The following is a 23008-nucleotide window of genomic DNA, read 5'->3' on the forward strand; positions in this document are numbered from 1 at the left end:
ACCATCGACGAAACCTCCCACCCAGCCTATTCTCAGGGACCCTTCTCACGAGGCGCGGCTGAAGCAGGAGGTAGATCACCTCATGTTCATAGGGGCGGTGGAAGGAGCGCCGGAACAATTCCAAGGGAAAGGTTTCTACTCACGCTACTTCCTAACAGAGAAGAGAACAGGAGGCTGGAGGCCGATTTTGGACCTACGGGCCCCTCAACCGATACTTGCGCAAGCAGCCCTTCGGATGATTACAGTTGCCTCCATACTTACAGCACTGGACGATGGAGACTGGTTTGCAGCCCTCGACTTACAAGATGCTTACTTTCATATAACAATCCACCCGGCACACAGATGCTTCCTCTGCTTCACGGTCGGCGGGGAACATTTCCAATACAGGAGCTCAGAGCAGTGTTCAATGCATGCAGACATTTTCGGAAATACCTGCACGGCAAAGTATTCGGGATCAATGCCGACAATACCTCCACCATGTTCCACATCAATCAACAAGGAGGGGCATGGTCCCGGACGCTATGCGCAGAAGCAGTCCGATTGTGGAATTGGTGCATTACCAACAACATAATGTTGAAAGCCTTGTACTTGCCGGGTGCCCACAACGTGAAGGCAGATCAACTGAGCAGGCGCTTTGCACTCACGCACGAATGGCAGATCCGCTCCGACCTGCTACAACGCATATTTCGCACCTGGGGGTTTCCCCAAGTCTATTTGTTTGTCACCCAGCGCAACAAGAAGTGCCCCCAGTACTGCTCCAGAGCAGGAATAGGGCAGGGGTCCCTGGGGGATGCCTTCATGATCTCATGGAAGGGCCCTCTACTCTACGCATTTCCCCCCACAACACTTATCCACAAGGTTCTGCAGAAAGCCAGAAGGGAGAGAGCTCGCATGATACCCATAGTTCTAACCTGGGACCGACAACAATGGTTTCCCCTGCTTCTGCGTATGTCGGATCGTCCACCACTCCCCCTACTGGTAGTGCCGGACTTACTCACGCAGGCTCAGGGGTCCATAGTGCACCCGCACCCCCAGTGACTCTGCCTACAAGCATGGTTAATCCATGGCGCAGCGCCTTAGAGAGCACGTGTACGGAGGGAGTAAGACAAGTCTTAGAGTGTAGCCGAAGGACCTCCACCAGGAGGACTTATGAACAGAAATGGACACGCTTTACCGCCTGGTGCTCTGCCAAACAGTTAGCTCCTCTTGACGTTCCTATAACTGTAATTCTAGAATGCCTGCTGGACCTCAAACGAGACGGGCTCTCTCTATCCTCGCTAAAGGTCCACCTTGCAGCTATATCGGCTTTTCGGCACAACAAAGAAGGGCCCATCGTATTCGCCCATCCTATCGTCACAAGGTTCTTGAAGGGGCTGGTAAACCTGTACCCTCCTCGAAAACTGCTACCACCGTCGTGGAGTTTGGACTTGGTACTCCACACGCTATCAGGACCACCCTTCGAACCATTAGCCATGGTACCCCTCCAACTACTTACCATGAAAATGACCTTCCTTCTTGCGATTACATCAGCCCACAGGGTGAGCGAGCTCGCAGCAGTGATGGCAACGCCGCCCTGCACACTATTCTCAAAGGAGGCGGTGATCTTACGGTTACACCCAGCCTTCATTCCGAAAGTTTCCTTGGAGTTCCACATTAACGAACCAATAGTATTACCCTCACTTTACCTGAAGCCTCACAGCTCCAGCAAGGAGGCATGCTTGCACCTCCTAGATGTGAGGAGGGTGTTGGCCTTTTACATAGACAGAACTAAGCCCTTCCGGAAAACGGACAGGCTTCTGGTGTCTCTCGCTCCCAGGTCGAAAGGGGAAGGCCTCTCTTCCCAGAGAATTTCGAAGCACATTGTGTCCTGTATAAAACTGTGCTACGAGCTTCGAAAGACCCCTTTGCTAGCCCCGCCCAGGGCTCACTCCACTAGAGCGGTGGCGGCATCAACGGCCTTCTTCAAAGGAATCGCGCTGAAAGACATTTGCAGAGCGGCGACTTGGTCATCCTACAACACCTTCGCCAAGCATTATGCCCTGCATCGGGTGTTCGATGAGGATACCCGTCTGTCAACAGCAGTCCTCTCGGGGGCAAGCTGCACATGAATCGAGTACCCACCTCCTTACTTGGGGTTCCTGCTGGGTAGTCGCCTACTGTGGAGCACCCACAGGGACCACTCGAAGAAGAAAGAGAAGTTACTCACTTGTAGTAACGATTGTTCTTCGAGATGTGTCCCCGTGGGTGCTCCACTACCTGCCCATCCTCCCCGCTTCGGATCTGTGTCCGGTGTTTTTCAGGAGCATCCGGGGCTATTGGTCACGGAACTGGCGGGGCCTGGATCGCGCACATGACCGAGGGCACGCAAGGGAGCGGCGCGCATCGGCGCATGCGCAATCCAGTGGAAACTGCTAGAAGAATTCTGATCTGCGGCGCCGGGCGAGGACGACACCTACTATGGGAACTACTGTGGAGCACCCACAGGGACACATCTTGAAGAACCATATTTACTACAAGTGAGTAACTTCTCTTTCTGTGTTATTCCCCTGGAAATAAGCTTACCTTGGCTACGTCTGCACTAGCACACTACGTCGATGTAGCCTATTTCAAAGTAACGACATCAAAATTGGCTTCGACACGTATCGTCTACATGTCCTCCAGGGCTGGTGCCATCAGCGTTCAATGTCGAAGTAGCGATGGGGAACATCGAAAGGAGCCGCCCTGAAAAGAAATGTGGAGCGTCCACACCCACAAGCACTCCCCATCAAAATAAGGGGCCAGTAAAGCCCTAAGCCGCTCCTTTAAAGGGCCCCTCCCAGACACACTTGCCCTACACAGCACAAGATCCACAGAGCCGACAACGGGTTGCAGACCCTGTGCATGCAGCACGGACCCCCAGCTGCAGCAGCAGCAGCCAGAAGCCCTTGGCTAAGGGCTGCTGCATGCGGTGACCATAGAGCCCCGCAGGGGCTGGACAGAGCATCTCTCAACCCCTCAGCTGATGGCCGCCATGGAGGACCCCACTATTTCGAAGTAGCAGGATGCGGATCGTCTGCACACACTGTACTTTGACGTTGAATGTCGAAGTAGGGCGCTATTCCCATCTTCGGATGGGAATAGCGATTTCGACGTCTCACCACCTCACAGCGATTTCAACATCAAAATAGCACATGGCGCGTGTAGACGTGATGCATGCTATTTCAGCATTGTGCTGGCTACTTTGAAGTAGCTGGCTAGTGTAGACACACCCCTTATGTATTAATAAAATCAATATAGGAAGGCCTTGCCATCTCCAGAAACGTGGTTTGGGCTTTCACTTGTTTGTGGTTCATTGCACCATGTCATGCAGCACCGCCCCAAGCATATGATTCGGTGTGGAAAATGGAGGCATTAAGCATTTTGATTGATGACATGGCATAGAGAAGAGCATCTGTAAATGTTGTTGTGATTCAAGAAAAGGCTTTGAACTTGTGGAAGTGTTTGCACAAGCATCAGGTGTTGAGGGGGGAAGTCAAGGCAATACAGCAAGCAGGGGTGTGGTTTCCCAAATTTAAAAAGAAGCATCAGCAGACCATAATACAGCACTGGATTATCCCTTGACTTCTTAAAATCATTGAGGAAAAGGGTTGTGTGCCCCAACAAGTTTTCAATGCTGAGGAAATGGGCTTGTTCTGGGAAAGGAGCAGGGAGGAAAGGACAACACCAAACTGACTACAACACAGCAAAAGACCTGACCCTTCTCCTGTGTGCCAATGCTTCTGGAGACTGCATAGTGAAACCTATGTTGCTGCACCACACTCTGAACCTCAGGGCATTAAAGGGAAAGAATAAGCACAGTTTGCCAGGCAAACAGAAGGCCTTGGATCACAGTTGATATATTTTTGGACTTGTTCCACAACTCTTTTGTCCCTGAGGTAGAAAATTGCATATGATCTGAAGAGGTGCTCTTCCAAGAACTACTTATCTTGGACGACGCCTCTAGCCACTCAGCTGCGCCCTTCCCCCGCCCCGCCTTCCCAGAACTCTGCAATTTGCCCATCCTGAAGTGCAAGTTGTTTTCCTGCCACTTAATACAACTCCCCCATCCAGCCTCTTAATCAGGATGTGATTACTATTTTTGAAGCCTCTTACACTAAGCGCTCCTTTGTTCAGATTCATAATGCCCCAGAAGCTGAAGAAATACTTGGTCTCAGACAGTGCTGGAAGGACTACAACATTGCTCACTGCATCACTAAGATCAAAGAGTCCATTGGTGAAATAACATTATCACGCATCAGTGCTTGTTAGAGAAAGTTGTGGAAGGAATCTGTTGATGTGTTAAACAGTAAGATTCCCAGGCAGAGGGTTCAAAGAAACTGTTTTGGGTGATTAAGTTTGAAGATGATTGCATTATCTTTGTGTTCTAGTTTTGTCTGCTGTTTTACTGCTTTTAAATTAAACTTGATTGTTGAGTGTTAAACAGTAAGCAATAACAAACAACAAGAGTCCTGTGGCATCTTATAAGACTAAGATATTTTGGAGCATAAGCTCTCATTGGCAAAGACCTGCTTCATCAGATGCATCTGTGAAGCAGGTCTTGGCCCACGAAAGCTTATGCTCCAAAATATTTGTTGGTCTATAAGGTGCCACAGGACTCTTGTTGTTTTTGAAGATACAGACTAACTTGGCTACCCCTCTGATACTTGTCATCAGTGAACAATAAAACATTCTTTGCAGACAATGTGGTGTTTGTGTTGCAAACACCTCCCCTTTTTCCTGCCACCCCTTGCCTCTCTTGGTATTTGTGGTTTCTGATATTTGTGGCTTTCTCTGGAATGTAACCCCTGTGAATGGTGAGGCCTTTCTATATTACTTCTGTGATTAGTGTACAAAATACTATTTGCTTATGGATCCAGTTGTAAAAGAGCCTTCTCTAGAAGAACAAAGTTGTTCCAGGATTGCTAAGTATTTTAGCTGACCGTTAGACTATTAAAGTATAACCTGTGTGGAAACTTTCTTTTTTTTTTTTTTCCACTGTTCAGGACTCCTCTGATGCTCTCTGTTCTCAATGGGCACACAGACTGCGTTTATTCACTGCTTAACAAAGGAGCAAATGTAGATGCCAAAGATAAATGGGGAAGAACTGCACTACATAGAGGGGTAAGAAAATATTTCATTTTTTTCTGTTCCCAAAAACAGCATGCATAATTAAATACAAGTTGAGAATGCCTGTAGTTTGTATCATTCCACTAAGATTAGCATTCTACTGTGCCTGGCTAATCATCTTTTATTCCATTATTTGAGTGGTTAGATTGCCCTTTAGCATTTCATCTTCTGTTCTTTTGTATCTTCTGATTCACTTAAACTTGCAGAAGCACATTAGCTAGAAAATTCCAGGGTATTGTTTTTGGGAGATGCGGGGTGGGGAAGAAAGTTGGAAGGAGGAAGAAAATAATTGCTTTTTTGTGTGTGTTACATGTACAGTTTGCCAAAAGTTTCTCTAAAGTCCATGCCACATACTACAGTTAAGTATGTCGTGAGGATTAGCAGCTCACTTTAGGCCATTACAAAAGAAAAAGTAAAGCCTATCACTAAGCTAATAATTACTGGGTTTTTCTTCACAATGCTCACTTATGAAAATAAAAATGCCTGGGCTTATTTTGCAGCAGCCTGCACTCAATATTATATGTTAAGGTAGTAACAATTTTTTTCTGCAGCCATACATGTGTGAATACACATGCATATTCTCTTTCTTTTCCAGGCAGTTACTGGGCATGAGGAGTGTGTGGAAGCATTGCTTCAACATGGTGCTAAATCTTTGCTGCGAGACTGCCGAGGGCGAACGCCTATACATTTGTCAGCTGCATGTGGTCATATTGGTGTTCTAGGAGCTCTCTTGCAGTCAACATCATCTGTGGATGCAGTACCTGCCATAGCAGACAATCATGGATATACATCATTGCACTGGGCCTGTTATAATGGTAAGTATACAGTAGACCCCCGATTTACGCGAGGGTTCCATTCCAACGAACCCGCACGTAACCTGAATTTTGCGTAAATCAGGGAATGGCTTTTTCCCTGGCGGAACACACGTTCTGCAGCTGGGGAAGCAACAGGAACACTTGGAGCTCCTTTTGAAATGTAAGTCCTTGGGTGGGGAGGACAGCTGGGGAGGTTTGAGCCTGGCAGTCAGTTGGGGCTGTTGAGGGGGGCGGCAGGGTGGTTAAGCCTGGGGTAGCTTAGGGCTGTGGGGGTGTGAGCCAGAGATTTGAAGTGGGGTGAGGGGTTGAATTGAAGCTGCGCATGGTGGGGTTTGAACCAGGGTGAGGGGTTGAACTGGAGCTGCGGGGAGGGGTGGGTGAGGGGTGGGTGAGGTGTCTGAACTGGAGCCACGTGTGAGGGGTGGTGAGCTGGAGCTGGGGGGGGTCAGGGGTCAGCGGTCAGCTGGAGCTGTGTGCAGGTAGCGAGCAGGACGGGAGGGGGTTGAACCAGGGCCACGTGGGCTGGGGGGATTGAGCCAGGGCGGAGTTGGGGGTGGGGAGAGCAGGATTTTGAGTTGCGCTTAACTCACATGAATGTGAGTTGAGCCTAACTTGAAATTGCGTGTTTCAAGGGTTTACTGTAATGTTAAATGCAAAGCTTTTAGCGGCAGGAATCTGTGTGTAGGTGTAGTGCCTCACTCACCAGAGCTCTGATATTGATAAGGGCATTTAAGCAATGCTATAATACAGGGTTTCCCAAACTTTATATAGTTGGGGCCTGGGGTTTTTTTCCAGTACCTTTTCTTGCAGCCCAAAAGTATAAATGCATGTGAGAGAGAATATATTTTCACTATTTATTATTTATTCACAATAATAATAGTACAGAGCGATAATTTGTATATTTTCTAAGGACTGGTATTTTTTTTCCCGAGGACTGGTACTGGGCCGCAGACCACACTTTGGGAAGCGCTGCAATAATATAAATCTTGGTAAAAAACTTGAAATATATGGAACACTATTCATGAAGCAAATTGAAGACACTGGCGTCTCTCTTTTTTCTTTTTTTTTTTTAACCCTAAATCTTATGAAATTTTAAAAAGCGAGTAAGTTTTCTGGGAAGGTTTGTTGTATTGGGGATGGATAGCTCAGTAGTTAGAGCACTAGCCTTGTAAACATAGGGTTGTGAATTTAATCCTTGAGGGTTCTTTCTTGCAAGAGAGCGAGAGAGAGAGAGAGATTTACTAATCTCTCTAATGTTCCAAACATTCTCTGTGTTTAAGATTGCAAGGCAATCTAAAGTAAGACGACAGAAGTTTTATAGAGCTAGCAGATGTAATGTATCAGGAGCAAACTGATCAAGGGGAAAAGTTCAGAAACAAAATAGTGAATTAAGTTTGGCATTTCTTTATATTTTGTAACGCCAGACCTCAGGAGTGCCTTTATTAGTGACCACGGCTCTCTTTAAAGCTTGTTAGCAATTTATTTATTTCAGGTCACTGGTCACAACTCCATAAGTAAAGTTCCATTTTGTAAACTGGGGAGCTGTATAATGATAGTGCCTCCAAAAGTCCTCAGTGAGCACTGGGTTCCAATGGGTGAAGCACTCTACAAGCATACAAAATTACAGAACCCGCACCAAAGAGATCATACTTCTGTCTTTTCTTACTTTAATTAGCTTAACAAACAAGCAGAAGGAACAGAGAAAAGGTGGATAAACAAAATTTATACTAAATTGTTTTTATATTGGCCATTCGGTACCTATTCCTGCTACAAGAGAAATAGGTGTCTTCTGTTTTCAGAAGAGGTCTTAAGCTGTTGAAGAGATTAATTCATAACAAACTGGAGTGTAAATTTTAGCCTGCACTAGATTGCTGCACACTCAGTACCTGACTCAGTTAGAATTTTCAGAACTCCTAGACAATGTTTCCTCTAATTTTTCACATCCTTGTGCAAAATAAATGTTGTGTGTACTGAGGCATGTGTGGATTTGCACCACCAGTAGAAATGTGAGTTGCTGGCTTTGGGTGTTGTGGGTGCTCTGCTAATCAGCTGGCAGTCACCTCAAGCTCTCCTGGATGGCCATCCATGCGCTGAGCTTACAGGGAACACTGTTCACAGAGATAAGTAGGTGGCCTCTTTTATTTGTGTGGAGTATTTATTAAACAGTTTACTACTCAACCATGTATGCAAACATTTGTGCAGCTGTATATCGTTTTACACAATACTTTCACTTAAAAAAAAATGCAAAAAAGAAACTACTTTGCTGAAGATACCTGTCCACTTGCCCCTTCACAAACCCACACTGAGTTTTGAGTTTGCCTTGCATGTAAGAGGAAAATGAAGGGGAATTTCTAAAGGGGAATGCAAATCAGCAAGATCGGAAAGGCAAAGGAGGTGCAGATGTACACATCTTGCACCTCATTTGCATATTCTCATGCAATCTCGCTTTCAAAAGAAATTGCTTTCAAAACAAAAACAGCCATTTAGATGGGATTCCTTTGAAAACAAACTCCATTTTCAAAACAAACCCTTCTTCCTCAAACAAAACAGAAAGAAGGGTTATTTTGAAAATGGAGTTTGTTTTCAAAGGAATCCCATTGGAATGGCTGTTTTTGTTTCAAAAGCAGTTTCTTTCAGAAGCAAGATCGCGTGAGAATATGCAAATGAGGCACAAGGTATGTAAATCTGCACCTCATATGCATTTCCGATCTTGCTCATTTGCATTTCCCTTTTGAAAGGGGAGTGTAGTGTAGATACCGCCGATGAGTTTTCAAAAATCATGGCCAATGGTTCTGAAATCACATCGGCCATCTCTCTCAGTACTCTCAGATGCATTAGATCTGGTGCTACAGACTTGTGCTTGTTCAGCTTTTCTAAATAGTACTTAGCCAGTTCTTTCATTGTTGCTCACCTCCTTCCTATACTGTGATGTCCAGTGCAACAGTATGGGAGCTTATCTTGTTTATGGAGACCAAGGCAAAACAAGCATTGATCAATTCAGCTTTTTCCACATCATCTGTTACTAGTTTACCTTCCTTATTCAGGAAGGATCCCATAATTTCCCTGACCACCACCTTTTTGCTAACATACCTGTAGCAACTCATGTTCTTTCACATCCCTTCTTAGATCTTCTCCATTTGTGCTCTTGCCTTTCTCATAATGTACCTGAATGCTCAAGCTGGACTTTTATATTCTTCCCTATTCATCTGTCCAAGCTCCCACTTCCTTTCTTGTTTGAGTGATTGCTTACGTACATTCCATTTAGGTGTGTGCGTGCTTCATGCACAATTATCAGAAGACTGCTGGAGTGGCACCTTCATGGCCCTGCATACGTACCCTCGCTGACCCAGTCCTTCAGTTCCTTTTTATCAACTGTGATGAGTATTGGAGTGTCTCACTCCTTGCATTCTGCAAGCACCTTTCCAAGCAGTCTTCAACTAGTGTGTTCATAGTTACTGTTTATTGTTCTTAGTGGTTCATCTAGTTATATTTATGGGGGTCTTCCCAACTTTCCATTTCCCTGGACTGAGGCATGCCTTGCGATAAATGCTCAAAGCCTATGCCATGTGGTGACTCTCACAATTCCTGCTTATAGTGCTTGGGAGAGGTCACCAATCAGATGAGTGCAAGATCTGTAGTGACTTTTGCCCCTTATGAAGGAGAGTAATTCCCATTTAAAACGCCTCATGGAGGCAGCACTTTGCCTACCACCAGCTTTAGAGCTGGCGCTGGTGGCCTCTGTGCACAGCACACCAGCCTTTTTGCAGGACCCCTTGGCACCACAAAGGGACTATGCTAGGAAGCATCGGCCTCATAGTTCTTTGACTGTGCCAGGACTTTCAGTTGTGCATGGTTGTTTCCCAGGCTTCCAGTCGTTAGATAATTAGTTGGTTTGCTCTGCTTTCTCAGTATGAATGAGGAGGCTTCCCTGATTGCACCCTTCTTTTGTTTCCTTCTGGTGTTCCACTTCCCCACTTACTGCAGGTCTCAGACCACTATCCCACAGAAAACCTATTTCAAAGCCCCAGTTTTCAAGTATGCAAAACGGGTAATTGCACACACACATGATTTGTGCAAATTGTGCACAATCACGTGATTTGCTTGTACACTCATCCCTTGCTATATGAGCACAGTTGGTTCCCAAATTTCTGCTCTTAGGCAAAAACTCATAAAAGCGACACTAAATTCCCATTAAAATACATGTAAAAGTCTCCAGTTTGTTCCAACTGCTTGTAACTTGACATAAACCAGTTGAGCTTAATACTTTTGTGTTGTATTTGAGTAGTTTGGCACCAGAAATAGGATGTAGTGTATGTATGTAGAGCAGGAATTCCCAACCTATAGGTTGGGACCCAAACATGGGTCCCTTTAGATTTGTTAAAGGTCACCAGCTGGGCAGTTCCCAGCTGCATGTGGCTGTTAAACAAGCCATTTGCAGTTTCTTAACATTACTGCCTCAGGCAGATACCTATCAATAGAGATGGCAGCTGGAGGTGGTAGCTGTCTCTATCACTAGGGATAGCAATTACCTTATGCCTACATGCTGAAACCTTAACACTTGAGTTAATTGGTTTTAACAACTGTTACCTGCTGATCAGGAGAGCTGGGGGATTCACCCAGCCGAGGTTGTGGGAGGAGGAGGAGGAGTGTCCAAGGCTGGGTCCATTTCGGGATGCGGGGTTGGGAGGGGGGTCTAAGATTGGGGCTGCTGGGCGGGGCATAAGCCTGGGGACAGTGTGGGGCTGCCGGGGGAGTCTAAGGATGTGGACAGTTTGGGGCTGTAAGGGTGGGGGTGGTTTGGGGCTGCTGGAGGGGTAGGCCTGGAGCAGTTTGGGACCACTGGAGGTTAAAACCTGGCTGTGAGGGTAAGGTCTGCAAGGTAGGCAGGCGGCAAGGGGGGAAGGACTAATACAATAAACCCTTGAGTTACCCAGGGGTTGTTCCTGAAACCCCTTCATAACTTGAATTTTCCTGCAAAGGAAGGGGAGCTAGGAAGTACCAGAGCTGGTCAGTTTCCTGGCTCCCAGAGTGACAGGAACTGAGAACCAGGGGCAGGCTTGTTACAGTCTTCCCAGGGCTTAAGGGATCTGGAAACTGATCAGCGCATGGCTGGTCAGTTTCACATTTCCACCAGTGCAGGGGAGGAAACCAGAGGAAGAGCCTTCTCCCTCTCTTTCTCCCAGCTGCAGGGCTGCCAGACAGCTGCATGTCTGAGGGAAAGGAGGAAGAAGGCTCCAGCTGTGAAGGTGTGGGTCTCCCTACCCCCTAGCCAGGGACCCCGCGGCTAGCTCATATTAGCGGGTGAAGTTCACTCACCGAGTGAACATAGGTGGATATGTGTGTCCTTTATTTTAGCAAGTACTCGTAAGTAAAGTACTTGTTAAATGAGGGGTGAGTGCATATAAAAATATGAGACGAGTATATCTCTTAATATTGACGTGAGTGGGTGGATATGTTTAAAGAGAGGTTTTGTTTTTTTTTTATCCAACATGTTGAGGCAATGGGTATTTCCAGAAAAATTTGCTTACCTACAAGTGATTTTTTCATGCAGTAGGGGGTTTGGGATAGAGGGTTAGGGTGGGGGAAGGATTTCACAGTGCTGGATGTTGGGGAGTGCTCTCCTCAGGTGTCACCCTGCAAGCAATGACCTGTCCCTGCTGCTCCCCGCTGATGGAGGCACAGCAATGTCATCCTGCACCATCCCCACTGCTCCCACGGTGTGCAGTTTCCAGGAAAAGGGAACTGCAGGACCAGTGCTCGAGGCAGTATGCAGGCACCTAGACACAACACCCCCAGGAGCAGCAGAGAGAGCGCACTGCCACTTGTGGGGAGCCGCTCAAGATAAATGCCCCCAGCCTCTGGCACTCTGAAACCCCTCCCACACTCCAGCATCCTGCACCATTCCACTTCACACCCCTCATGTCCCTGAGGCTCCTAAGTAGAGGAACAGCCATGTCTCAGCTTCTGGGGAGCCATGGAGAGCCTAAAAGAGAGCCTGCCGGCCTTGCACCAACTCTACTATAAGCCAGACTTGCTATGAATATCAGAAGTGTTGGTTGTATAGACCTTTCTGGTTGGTACAGGGATTGAGAACACAACCTTGAGAGAGAGTGAATGCAGTAGAACCTCAGAGTAGTGAGTGCCTTAACTCTGAAATGTTTTGGTTGTTCTTTTAAAAGTTTGCAATTAAACATTCACTTAATACAGCTTTGAAATTTTACTATGCTGAAGAAAATGCTGCTTTTAACCATCTTAATTTAAACAAAACCAGCACAGATACAGTTTCCTTACCTTGTCACATCTTTTTTAAACTTTCCCTTGATATTTTTAGTAGTTTAGTTTTAACACAGTATTATACTGTGTTTGCCAGATGGGAGAGTTTGCTTGCTTTTTGTCTCTGCTGCTGCCTGTTCGCAGACTTCTAGTTCCAAAGGCAGCATGTGGTTGACTCATTAATTTTTAACCTTGGTATTGTAACTTTCAGGATCTGTTGTACTCATTAAATAAGTTGAATTCATTTCTGTATTAAATCTGGAATCTCATATGATGTACTGTCTTTCTGTGCTTATTTCTGTTTTAATGTGTGCTCTTAAAACCGTAGTAAAAATTATACAAAATTTTGTATAAAATTGCACTGTTAAAACAGAAATGGAACCACTTTTCCCAAGAAATTATCTATCGTTTAATGAGAGTAAAATTAATTCCACATTAACTCATTTTGGAATATTTCACTAACGCAGACTGAATCTCTCTAATCTGGACTTCCCTATTCCAGCAACACTCCTTGTCCAGCATCGTCAGCGACCTTGTAGATGATCAGGGGCTGGAGTACTCACAGGTAAAATCTAGTGAAATGGGACCAGGAGTGTTGCTGGACTAGGGAAGAACGGAGCCCCTGCACCCTGACTGGCTGGAGCAGGGGCCCTGGTGCCAAGAACAGCAAAGCCCCTGGGGGCCAGCAGCCGGAAGTGCAGGGACAAGCATTGACTTCCCCAGGTCTGGCAAATTCCCTGATTCAGGATTGGTCAGGTCCCAAGCTTGCCAGACCAGAGAGGTACATCCTATAATGTAAGATCCTTCTGCATCAGATTAAACCACATATACAAGTATTTAAGGAACAAAAGGCTTCAGGAAGGTCATAGCATTTCCCCTTCCTTTTGCTTGCTGCTTGAGTACATTCTGGAGGGTGAGAGATTCATTCAGAGACGTTGCTTAATACCACAGTCACAACCTAATCTTCACAGGTAATTCTCATTTACTTTATTTTCTGCCTTGTTCCAAAATGTTAATCAGAGCAGAGCTTAAAACTCATTTTCATAATTAATGGTAAGGGAATAGAGAGAGTGTGTAAATTAGTCTGTAAGTATAGGCTGTATCTCTAAGACTAATTGTATTGACTAAGGTAAAAATAAATTAAAATTATCAGATTTCCAAAACTAAATGGTTGATGAGTGATCCTAAATTTCAGCAGTTGGCAGTTTCATCTTACGTTGTAGGTCAGAGGTGGATAATACATTTTTGATGGGAGGGGCACTCCAAGAATTTGGTAAGTGGTTACAGGCCACACTTCTCTGTGATATTAATGGAGATGCCATGTGTGGGATGGAGTGTGGTGTAGGGGACTGGGATGCAGAAGGGGGTATAAGATCAGGGATGGAGTTTGGCTGAAGGAGAGGGGTTGTGACCAGGGACAGGGGTTTGGGTGCAGGGGGGGCATGGTCTGGGAAGGGGATATGGGTTCAGGAGAGGATTCTGCCCTTGGAGAGGGGATTAGGAGGGAGTGTTTGGGTCTGAGATGGTGTTGTGATCAGGGGCAGTGGTGCAGGAGGGAAGTGCAGAGGGTTTGGCTTGCGACCTGTGGAAGGGGGTAAGGTGCTAGGTGCTGGCTTTGGCTGGGAGGTGCTTACCGTTGGCAGCTCCCAGCCAGCAGCTGTGTGGGACCCTCAGGCCGGCTCCCTGCCTGCTGCACCCTCACCACTCAAAGTGGCCATCTGCTGGGGCAGTATGTGCAACTCTGTGCAACGTGTCCCAGGGGTGAGGAGAGGGAGTCTGTGTGTTGCAAGCACCCACAAGCACAGCTCATACAGCTCCCATTGGCCAATTTCTGGTCAATGGGTGCTGCAAGGAGCAGAGGCAGACATGGAGACCTGCTCCCAAGGGATGCACAGTGCAGATATACAGCTGCTGACCCCAGCAGCCTGCCTCTTTGAGCAGCATGTGAGGCCATGGGGCCACAGCAGACAAGGATCTTGCCGAAGGGGTCCCACTGGGCCGCAGAACATTGGTGACCCGGAATATTGTGGCTGGCTGGATCTGAATGTTGTTTGGGCCAGATATGGTCCCCAGGCTGTATTTTATCCACCTCTGATACAGGATCAGTCACTGGCTGACACGACTATATCCAGTCTTGATGCTGTAAGGCTCTGTTACAACATGAATTAACACTTGTATTTCCATCTGTTTCCTAAACATGCATGATATCAGTGAGAGAATTTCCCATATGTTAGATAGGCATTTGTCAGTCTTGTCATCCAAATCAGTGGCGTTATTTATGGGCAAACTCCAGGAAGAATTCCCATAGGAAGATGTCCTTTTCAGGTAGAGATGAAACACTGCAATCTAGAAGTCTTTTTTTCAATTGGATAAGGGTGCAGGAGAGACCCTTGTCTGTCCAGTATATGAGCAAACAATTCAGAAGAGAAGAAAATTACTAAAATGAAACAAAAGGCAGATGTTTTCTTGATGCATTTATATAAAAGGATACAATCAAAAGATTACTGAACATTAGAATAAATATCACTGTGTATGCGGGAAACGAACCGGGATAATTTCAGTGAAAAATATATAGGAACAAGATTGTATTTTTTGTAATTTTTAGTGTTTAAATTATTTTTGGATATACTCAGTGTGCAACTCCTTTCTGTTTACTCATTCAATTGTGGGGTGGGGTGGGGCAGGGCATAAGTGACTTGTGGTTTCCAGACTCTTGAAAATGCACTGTGGTTGTGATAATCCCCAGGTGCAGTCAAATCTAAAGTAATTCAAGTGTGTATTTAAGACTTTCAAATGAAACGTCATTTAATTTACCTTAGCTGTATGTGTTGTTTCCATAGCTCTCCAGATTATGGATTTTTTCCTGCTTTTAATATCTGATTTTAAAACTTTTAGGTCATGACAGCTGCGTAGAGCTTCTTCTGGAACAGGAAGTTTTCCAGAAAATGGAAGGAAATTCTTTCAGCCCATTGCATTGTGCTGTGTAAGGAAGTGCAAGATTACAAATTTCATTACCATATTTAACAAAAGTTCAGCCATTCTCTAAGTAACAGCCTGTTTAATTTTTTAATAGGATAAATGACAATGAAGGTGCTGCTGAAATGTTAATTGATACATTGGGTGCTGCTATTGTAAATTCAGTGGATGCAAAAGGAAGGTAAGAATATAACAACTGCATTTAGGAAACAGTGCATTGCAAATAGTAATCTCCTTGGTTTTGTGTCATAATGTAAATGTGTTTTAAACTTTTGGCACATTAGTTGTCTGTCTTTTCTGTGTAAAGATATTTTTCTGTTACATATTAAAAATGTTATTGGGGATTTAAAAAAGCAGGTGTTGTGTTAATACATGTGAATTGTTTTTATTGTGTAGGAGAATTTGGGTATTTTTATAATTGCATAAAAGTTTGTACAATATAAATATTTGTGCCCATTTTATTATTTTGTCCAAGTCCTCCTTTCCCATATTATGGGCTTACTGGTTGCTAAATGTTCATTTTAAATTTTCAGGCAATTATTTTTAAAAACTGAAAAATATATCTCTACCAATAATAGCCTCAGTGTGGTTTTTTGGTAGTGGCTGCCCAGACTGATCCATGTACAGGATCACAGGCAGTGTTTGCACGTCTGAATAAAACATTGTTTATTTTCTGGATGTAAGCCCAATTCCTCTTGATTTCTTTCAGAACTCCCCTTCATGCAGCAGCTTTTACAGATCATGTGGAGTGTTTACAGCTTCTGCTCAGCCATAATGCTCAAGTAAATGCTGTAGATTCTTCTGGAAAGACACCGCTAATGATGGCAGCAGAAAATGGGCAAACTAACACTGTTGGTAAAGAGCTTAAATAGCTTCTACTTTATCTTTTAATAATGTACAGGAATACTTTAGATCAGTGACGGGCAACTAAAAGTAGGGGGTGGACTGCTTGAATGACCCTCCTTCACCTCAGTGGGTTGCAGCAAATCGCAGCTCACTGGGGTGCCACCTAGGGCTCTGCAGACATCCTGTCCGTCCCGCTTGCCCACATACCTCTCACAGCACTAGAGCACCAGAGCGCTGTGCTTTCTACTCATCCCTCTCCCTCCCGGCACTTTTGGAGCTCTGCAAATCCACTGATTTGTGCTCTGTCCCCACTTCTGCCCCTCTTTCCCAGTGCTGGAATGCTGCAAATCAGCTGTTTGTGGCTGTTCCAGCTCAGGAAAGAAGGGGATGAGCACGAATCAATGGATTCACAGTGCTCCTAAAGTTCTGGGAGGCAGGCGGAGCAGTAAAAAGTGCAGGGCTCCAGATAGGGAGACCGAAGGTAGAGTCCCAATGGGCAGAATGTGGCCCGCAAGCCACAAGTATCCCACCATGCTTTCAGATATTGTTGATTTAAAATTGCCATATTTTATGCATTTACACATGTTTTTAGAATTACGTTATTTTAGATTTTAATCTTCATTTTACAAAATGGAAAATTGTTAATTCCTTTTTAGTTAATGGAAATTTTTATTTTCTTCAGAGGTGTTGGTTAGCAGTGCTAAGGCTGATCTGACCTTGCAAGATTGCAGTAAAAACACCGCCCTCCATTTGGCTTGCAGCAAGGTGTGTCCCCATTTCTATTGGAGCCTTTTTTGCATGTTTGTTAATGATATTCTGATTTTAAAATTATATTTTTTACAATGATCTTAATCAAATTCTATAAAATCTCCAGAAACTACTTCAAAAAGATAGACAAAACCATTTTAAGTGAGTTTGTCTGACAAATATGTTTCCTGTATATTTAGGGTCATGAAACTAGTGCCTTGTTAATACTGGAGAAGATTACAGATAGAAACCTCATCAACGCCACCAATGCAGCCTTGCAAACGTATGTATAGCCACTGAACAGCATTTTCCAGTTTGATTTTCAATACATTTCTGCGATGAGTAAAGTGAATTATATAAACAATTTCAAGTTTTCAAGATAACATTACAGCTAAACATCTTTATCTCAGAACTCTGTTTTACAGTCCAGTTAAGGGGGGATTCACAAATGAAGACACATTTGGCATTCAGCATCATACTGTAAAACTGAAATGTGTTTGAAACTGGTGGTGGGTTTTTAATAACTGATTCTTCTGGTTTTTTTCTCTTAAAAAGTGATATTGGCAGCCTAGAACATTAACATTTACATGGATTATCTAAAATCTTTTAATTAGGCCTTAATAATCAGAAGAAAACAAACATTTATCAGGGCTGCTAAACAACTCTTGAGTGTTTTAGCATTAGCAGCATTGTCACGCGTTCCTGCTCTCCTGCTGGAATTCCTCTCATCCAATAGGTTACCTCTTCTGTCCCTTTCTCTTCCCCCTCACACACACCATGGCTGCATCTATAGTTCATTCCTCTTTTGAAAGAGGCATGTAAATGAGGTGCAGATTTGTATATCTGACACCTCATTTGCATACTCTTTTGAAAGAAGAAAAGCTGTATAGATGCAGCTCTTTTGAAAATAAACCCCATCTTTGAAAGAACCCTTCTTCCTATTTATGGGAAAATCGAAAATGCAAATGAGGTGCAGACTTACATTTATGGGATGAAGGGTTCTTTTGAAGATGGGGTCTACTTTCGAAAGAGCCGCATCCATATGGCTTTTCTTCTTTTGAAAAATATGCAAATGAGGTGCCAGATATGTAAATCTGCAACTCGTTTGCATTTTCAAATTCCCTCATTTGCATGCCTCTTTCAAAAGAGGAATGCAAGTGTAGACACAGCCTGAGATTTATTTCTGTTCAGGATTTATCAATAATGAACTTGCTGCATCCCCTGTGTAGGGAAATTTACTGTGAGGATTTTTACAAACTTAATAAATATAAATCAATATAGACATAAGGTGCATTTCAAAAGTTACTGGGTATGCTTTGTGCCCTGTTGTAGTTAAATTATTATTACCGTTTCTCTTTGATGCTATAAAATTGGATGCAGTTATGCTGTTGGCCACGTTGCCTAATCCAGTGATGTGCCTTGAAAAGTTACATTTTAATGAATCAAAGATTTGACCAGACAAAGAATTCATTGTGCTCTGTGTTCTTTTTAGCTGATTCGTGCCTTATACTGTGAGGAAATTATTTAATCTGCAGAGACGATTGGAGATCTTTCTGAAAGCAGAAGTCCAGTCTATCAGAAAGGCATTAGTATTTCAACTGTTATATACAATGGAATATGACTAGTATGATGACACTCTTTAATTAAAAGGCTAATTAAAGTGATCTTCAAAATTCTTCAGATGTTTTGCAGTCTAGTTTCAGATTTCAGTGAAGGATCAGAGCCAAATTTTAACTAATGGCACACAATGTCCTGTCATAAAAAGGGAAAAAACTATTGCTAGTCCACAGTTTTTAAAGTGGAAATGTTTTCTTTTGTTAAGCTGAATACCCATTCTTCCCCTTAAAATTGTTTTTCTTTATATAAAAGTAAAAAAACAGTTTTATTTTTCTTTATTTATATTCCATAAGAAATTAAGGAACAGAACAGATAAATGTTGTACATACTGGCTGTGTCTTCATGGAGCTCTGCCCAGCACAGCTGCTGGCAGCACTATGCAAAGTGAGCTCCTCAGGATTGCAAATGGCTTCCTATTTGCATACTCCCAAATCTCATTACCACAGCCATGTGAGAGTTCAGTGCCGGCAGAAAGGGTGCCGGCATTGCAGGGGCTGTGTGGACGTGCCTCTGCCAGCTAAACACGCCCCCCCCACCCCCCGTAGCCAGTCCTTTATGCCCACTTGAGATGACTTCCAAGCAGGTGGCCGGGAAGCAGGGATTGGCCTAGAGGACGTTGACTTCCACTGGTCTGCTACAGGACCTTATGGCATAAGGGACTGGCAACAGAAGGGGGTTTAGCTGTCAGAGGCATGTCCACATCGCCCCTGCAGTGCCAGCACCCCCGTCTGCTGGCACTGAACTCTCATGTGGCTATGGTAATGAGCTTCGGGAGTATGCAAATAGGCAGCCATTTGCAATCCCTAGAAGCTCACTTTGAACAGCTCTGTCAGCAGCAGTGCTGGGCAGAGCTCTGTGTAGACCCAGCCACTGTGGTTGTGATTGGGATGGACACCTGATTTCTAATAACACTCGTCCCTCACTATACGAGCACAATTGATTCCCAAATTTCTGCTTGTAGGTGAAAACTCATAAGAGCGACACTAAATTCCCATTAAGATACACGTAAAAGTCTCCAATTCATTCCAAGTGCTTGTAACTTGACATAAACCAGTTGAGTTTAGATACTTTTCTGATATATTTGAATAGTTTGGCACCAGAAATAGGATGTAGTGTATGTATGTAGAGCAGGGGTTCCCAACCTATGGGTCAGGACCCAAACATGGGTCACATTAGATTTATTAAAGGTCACCAGCTGGGCAGTTCCCATCTGCATGTGGCTGTTAAAGAAACCATTTGCAGTTTCTTAACACTGCTGCCTCAGGCAGATACCTATCAATAGAGATAGTTGCCATCTCCAGCAGCTATCTCTATCACTAGGTACAGCAGTTACCGTATGCCCAGCTGCTGAAACCTTAATACTTGACTTAATTGGTTATAACTGGGAGCATGATGGCTGGGTGAGCCACCCAGCCTAGCAGCCCCAGTAAAGAGGCTGCAAGGGGAGGAGGAGGAGTGTTTAAGGCTGGGGCCATTTAGAGATGTGGGGGGTGGGGGTCTAAGCCTGGAGGCAGTGTGGGGCTGAGGAGGGAGCCTAAGGTTGAGAGCAGGTTGTGGCTCCTCAGGGGCTCTAAGGTTGGGGGGTGGTTTGGGGCTGCTTGGGGTGGTTTAAGGCTGGGGGCAGTTTGGGACCTTGGGGGGAGATTAAAACCTGACTGAGGGTGAGGTATATGGGGTGGATGTAGGGGACTAATACAGTAAACCCTCGAGTTGCACAGGGGTTGTTCCTGCAATCCCTGAATAACGCAAATTTTCCTGCAAGGGGAGGGGAGCCAGGAACCGCCAGGGCTGGTCAGTTTCCTGGCTCCCAGAGTGACAGGAGCTGGGAACCAGGGGCAGGCTGGTTCCAGTCTCTCCATGGCTTGCAGGACCTGAAAACTGATCAGCTCATGGCTGGTCAGTTTCATGTTCCCACCAGCACAGGGGAGGGAATCAAGCTAAGAGCCTTCTCTCCTCTCCTCTCGGCTGCAGGCCTGTCAGACAGCTGCATGTCTGAGGGTGGGGAGGGAGAAGGCTCCATCCATGGGGCTCTGGGTCTCCGTGCACCCCGGCCTGGGATCCCGTGGCTGGAGCAGAGCCAGCAGCGAGGCTGCAGGTTTCCCCATCCCCCAGCCAGGGACCCTGTGGCTGGCTCATATAGGCGGGGGAAGTGCACTCATTTAGTGAACAAAGGTAGGTATGTATATCCCTCATTTTAGCGAGTACTCGTAAGTAAAGTACTCATTAAACGAGGGATGAGTGTACAGTCTTCCAGGTCTAGTTTTGAGGCTTGTTTTATAATGGGTTTGTTTGTCTTTACAGACCTCTGCACGTTGCTGCTCGAAATGGATTAACAGTTGTAGTTCAAGAACTTTTAGGCAAGGGAGCAAGTGTACTTGCTGTAGATGAAAATGGTAAGAGTAAAATTTACCTTGTTTTCCAGTTAAGAAATTGTAGTTTATACTCCTGCTTTCTAATGTTTTATATTGGTGTGTGATGGACTGCCTACTTTGAAGTTAGCAAACCAGGAGAAATGGAAGGGTCAGACTGAGTTTTTTGGAACATTACTGCAGGTATAAATACAATGGTTTTAGCAATATTGGAAACAATTGTAAGAGCACAGTATCAGGATATCTCTTACTTTTGGTTATTAGTGGCTTGGATTTAGTAGGCATGCAATTTACTAAAACATTTGGAGTAGAAATTTCTAAAAGTGTGTGTGTTTTTGGGCCTCAGGCTTCTGGCTTGTAAAACCATTTCAGCACATAGAAGCAAGAAAATATAATTGGCTCATCACAAGTGAAATTATGCACTTTCTTGGAGTTTAATGGAATTTAATGCTGACAACTATCACTTTTTTCCTCCTGTATGAAAAGCTCTGTAGTCCTTGTGCTGTTTGATTTCCTAGCAAGGAAATTATTTTGAGTGTTTTGCTGCTTTTTTCAACAAATGCATGTGAAATTTATAGTTCCAATCACATTTTTAAGCTTTTTGCTTTCTTGTAAATTCCCAAATTTCTGTTTAAATGAATGCTGAAAGATACCTGTAACCTAGACAGGCCAGCATAGAAGATATTCTAGTTCTTTTTGCAAGACGTCCATGTAGTGATCCATTTACACTAATTACATTGATAAAACAGAGTCAGCATGCCAATTACAGATTTCAGACCTACAAAGGTACCTGTTCCCATGACTCATCTTTTGTCATTGTTTCTGTTACTTCTCTGGTTAAGCTATTTTAAACACTTTTTATCAGGCGTGGCATTTGCCACATCAGGATATCTCTAAAACAAAAAAGAGATTAGAAGGGTGGCATATTTGGAGGGACTTTTCTTTTATTTTCAAAACAAAAGGCAGTCAAACGGCACTTTAAAGACTAGCAAAATAATTTATTAGGTGAGCTTTCGTGGGACAGACCCACTTCTTCAGACTATTACTGAAGAAGTGGGTCTGTCCCATGAAAGCTCACCTAATAAATTATTTTGCTAGTCTGTAAAGTGCTACTTGACTGCTTTTTGTTTTGATAGTGTATAGACTAGCACAGCTCCCTCTCTGTTACTATTCTTTTAGTTTGCATGCCTTGTGAATTTGAGAGAACTATTTGTATGATCGTTTTCATTATTCCCTTTATGCAGTCAGTCAGTCTCCCTGTTTGTGTCGATCTTTCACAATGCAACGGGGTGGGTGGAGAGAGAAACACTTAGTAAAAATCACACAGTTGTCTGAGGTAACTCAAGTGGTAACTGTAGCATATGAGCTTTTTGTCACTTTAGCTTTTTGTTTCAAATTGAAAGGCCCTTTTTGGGTTTATCTAATTTAGTTATCTTCAGGGTTTCTGTTTTTTCTTTATAGTGACAGTTTAATTTTTTTGTTTGTTTGCTTGTTTGCTGGGGGGAATGTTCCTTGGCACGTTGTGTTTGTCTAATCTAAGATTAGCAAGATGATGATGCTTTTAGTTGACAGGAAATTTTCAAGTCTGTCTTTACCTTTTCTTAGGGATTGGTAAATGCGATTCAGGATTATGGAAGTCATGATAGATGTGATGGGAATTAAAAAGCAGAAAGTGTTAATTACTACTGTAGCCTTTTCATTACTGTGATACAAAAGTTGTGTCATGGAAAGAACAAAAATCTTTTCAGGCATTAAACCTGTAATTTTTGGCATGTTGTCCTTGTCCAGTGTAAGTGGATTATTACATGGACTTCGTGCAAAAAGTGCTAGAATATCTTCTGTGCTGGCCTGTCTGCATTATAAATATCTTCCTGTGTTTAACAGAAATTTGGCTTTTTATGAATATGGAAGAGGTAGACCAACTTCAGTTTATCCCTCCATGTTGTAATTGGAGAGAGAATTTATTTTTAAAACTGTCAAAAATATTCTTAGTAATAATCTCCAATGTCATAGGCAATTAAGACCTTTGTTGATTAAAAGTGCTTCTGAGACATTAGAGTCTTGTGGCCTCATTTTAATTTTAAACATTGATTCCTAACTTCAACCTAATCTTGTAGGATTAAATTCATTTGATAACTGTACTAAGTTTTAGTTAGGAGTCAGAGTGGAAATTAATCCTAAATTCCCTCTGTTCCTGCTTGAACCATTCAATAACTTCCC

The 23008-nt window shown here is 44.0% G+C and overlaps 1 protein-coding gene across 7 annotated transcripts in view; it reads left to right on the forward strand.

Annotated features, from left to right (window-relative positions):
* The window catches only part of ANKRD28 (ankyrin repeat domain 28), a 200592-nt gene that overhangs the window by 174447 nt on the left and 3137 nt on the right, over positions 1-23008 (forward strand). For all 7 annotated transcript variants that reach the window (XM_074984527.1, XM_074984528.1, XM_074984526.1 and 4 more), the window contains 8 exons: positions 5022-5139; positions 5741-5960; positions 15129-15216; positions 15307-15390; positions 15919-16064; positions 16738-16820; positions 17003-17085; positions 20721-20812. In XM_074984527.1, the coding sequence (XP_074840628.1) occupies positions 5022-5139; positions 5741-5960; positions 15129-15216; positions 15307-15390; positions 15919-16064; positions 16738-16820; positions 17003-17085; positions 20721-20812 (914 nt within the window). The remainder of the gene's footprint in view (positions 1-5021; positions 5140-5740; positions 5961-15128; positions 15217-15306; positions 15391-15918; positions 16065-16737; positions 16821-17002; positions 17086-20720; positions 20813-23008) is intronic.

The sequence above is a fragment of the Carettochelys insculpta genome, chromosome 2 (assembly GCF_033958435.1).
Source record: "Carettochelys insculpta isolate YL-2023 chromosome 2, ASM3395843v1, whole genome shotgun sequence".
NCBI classification, from domain to species: Eukaryota; Metazoa; Chordata; order Testudines; family Carettochelyidae; genus Carettochelys; species Carettochelys insculpta.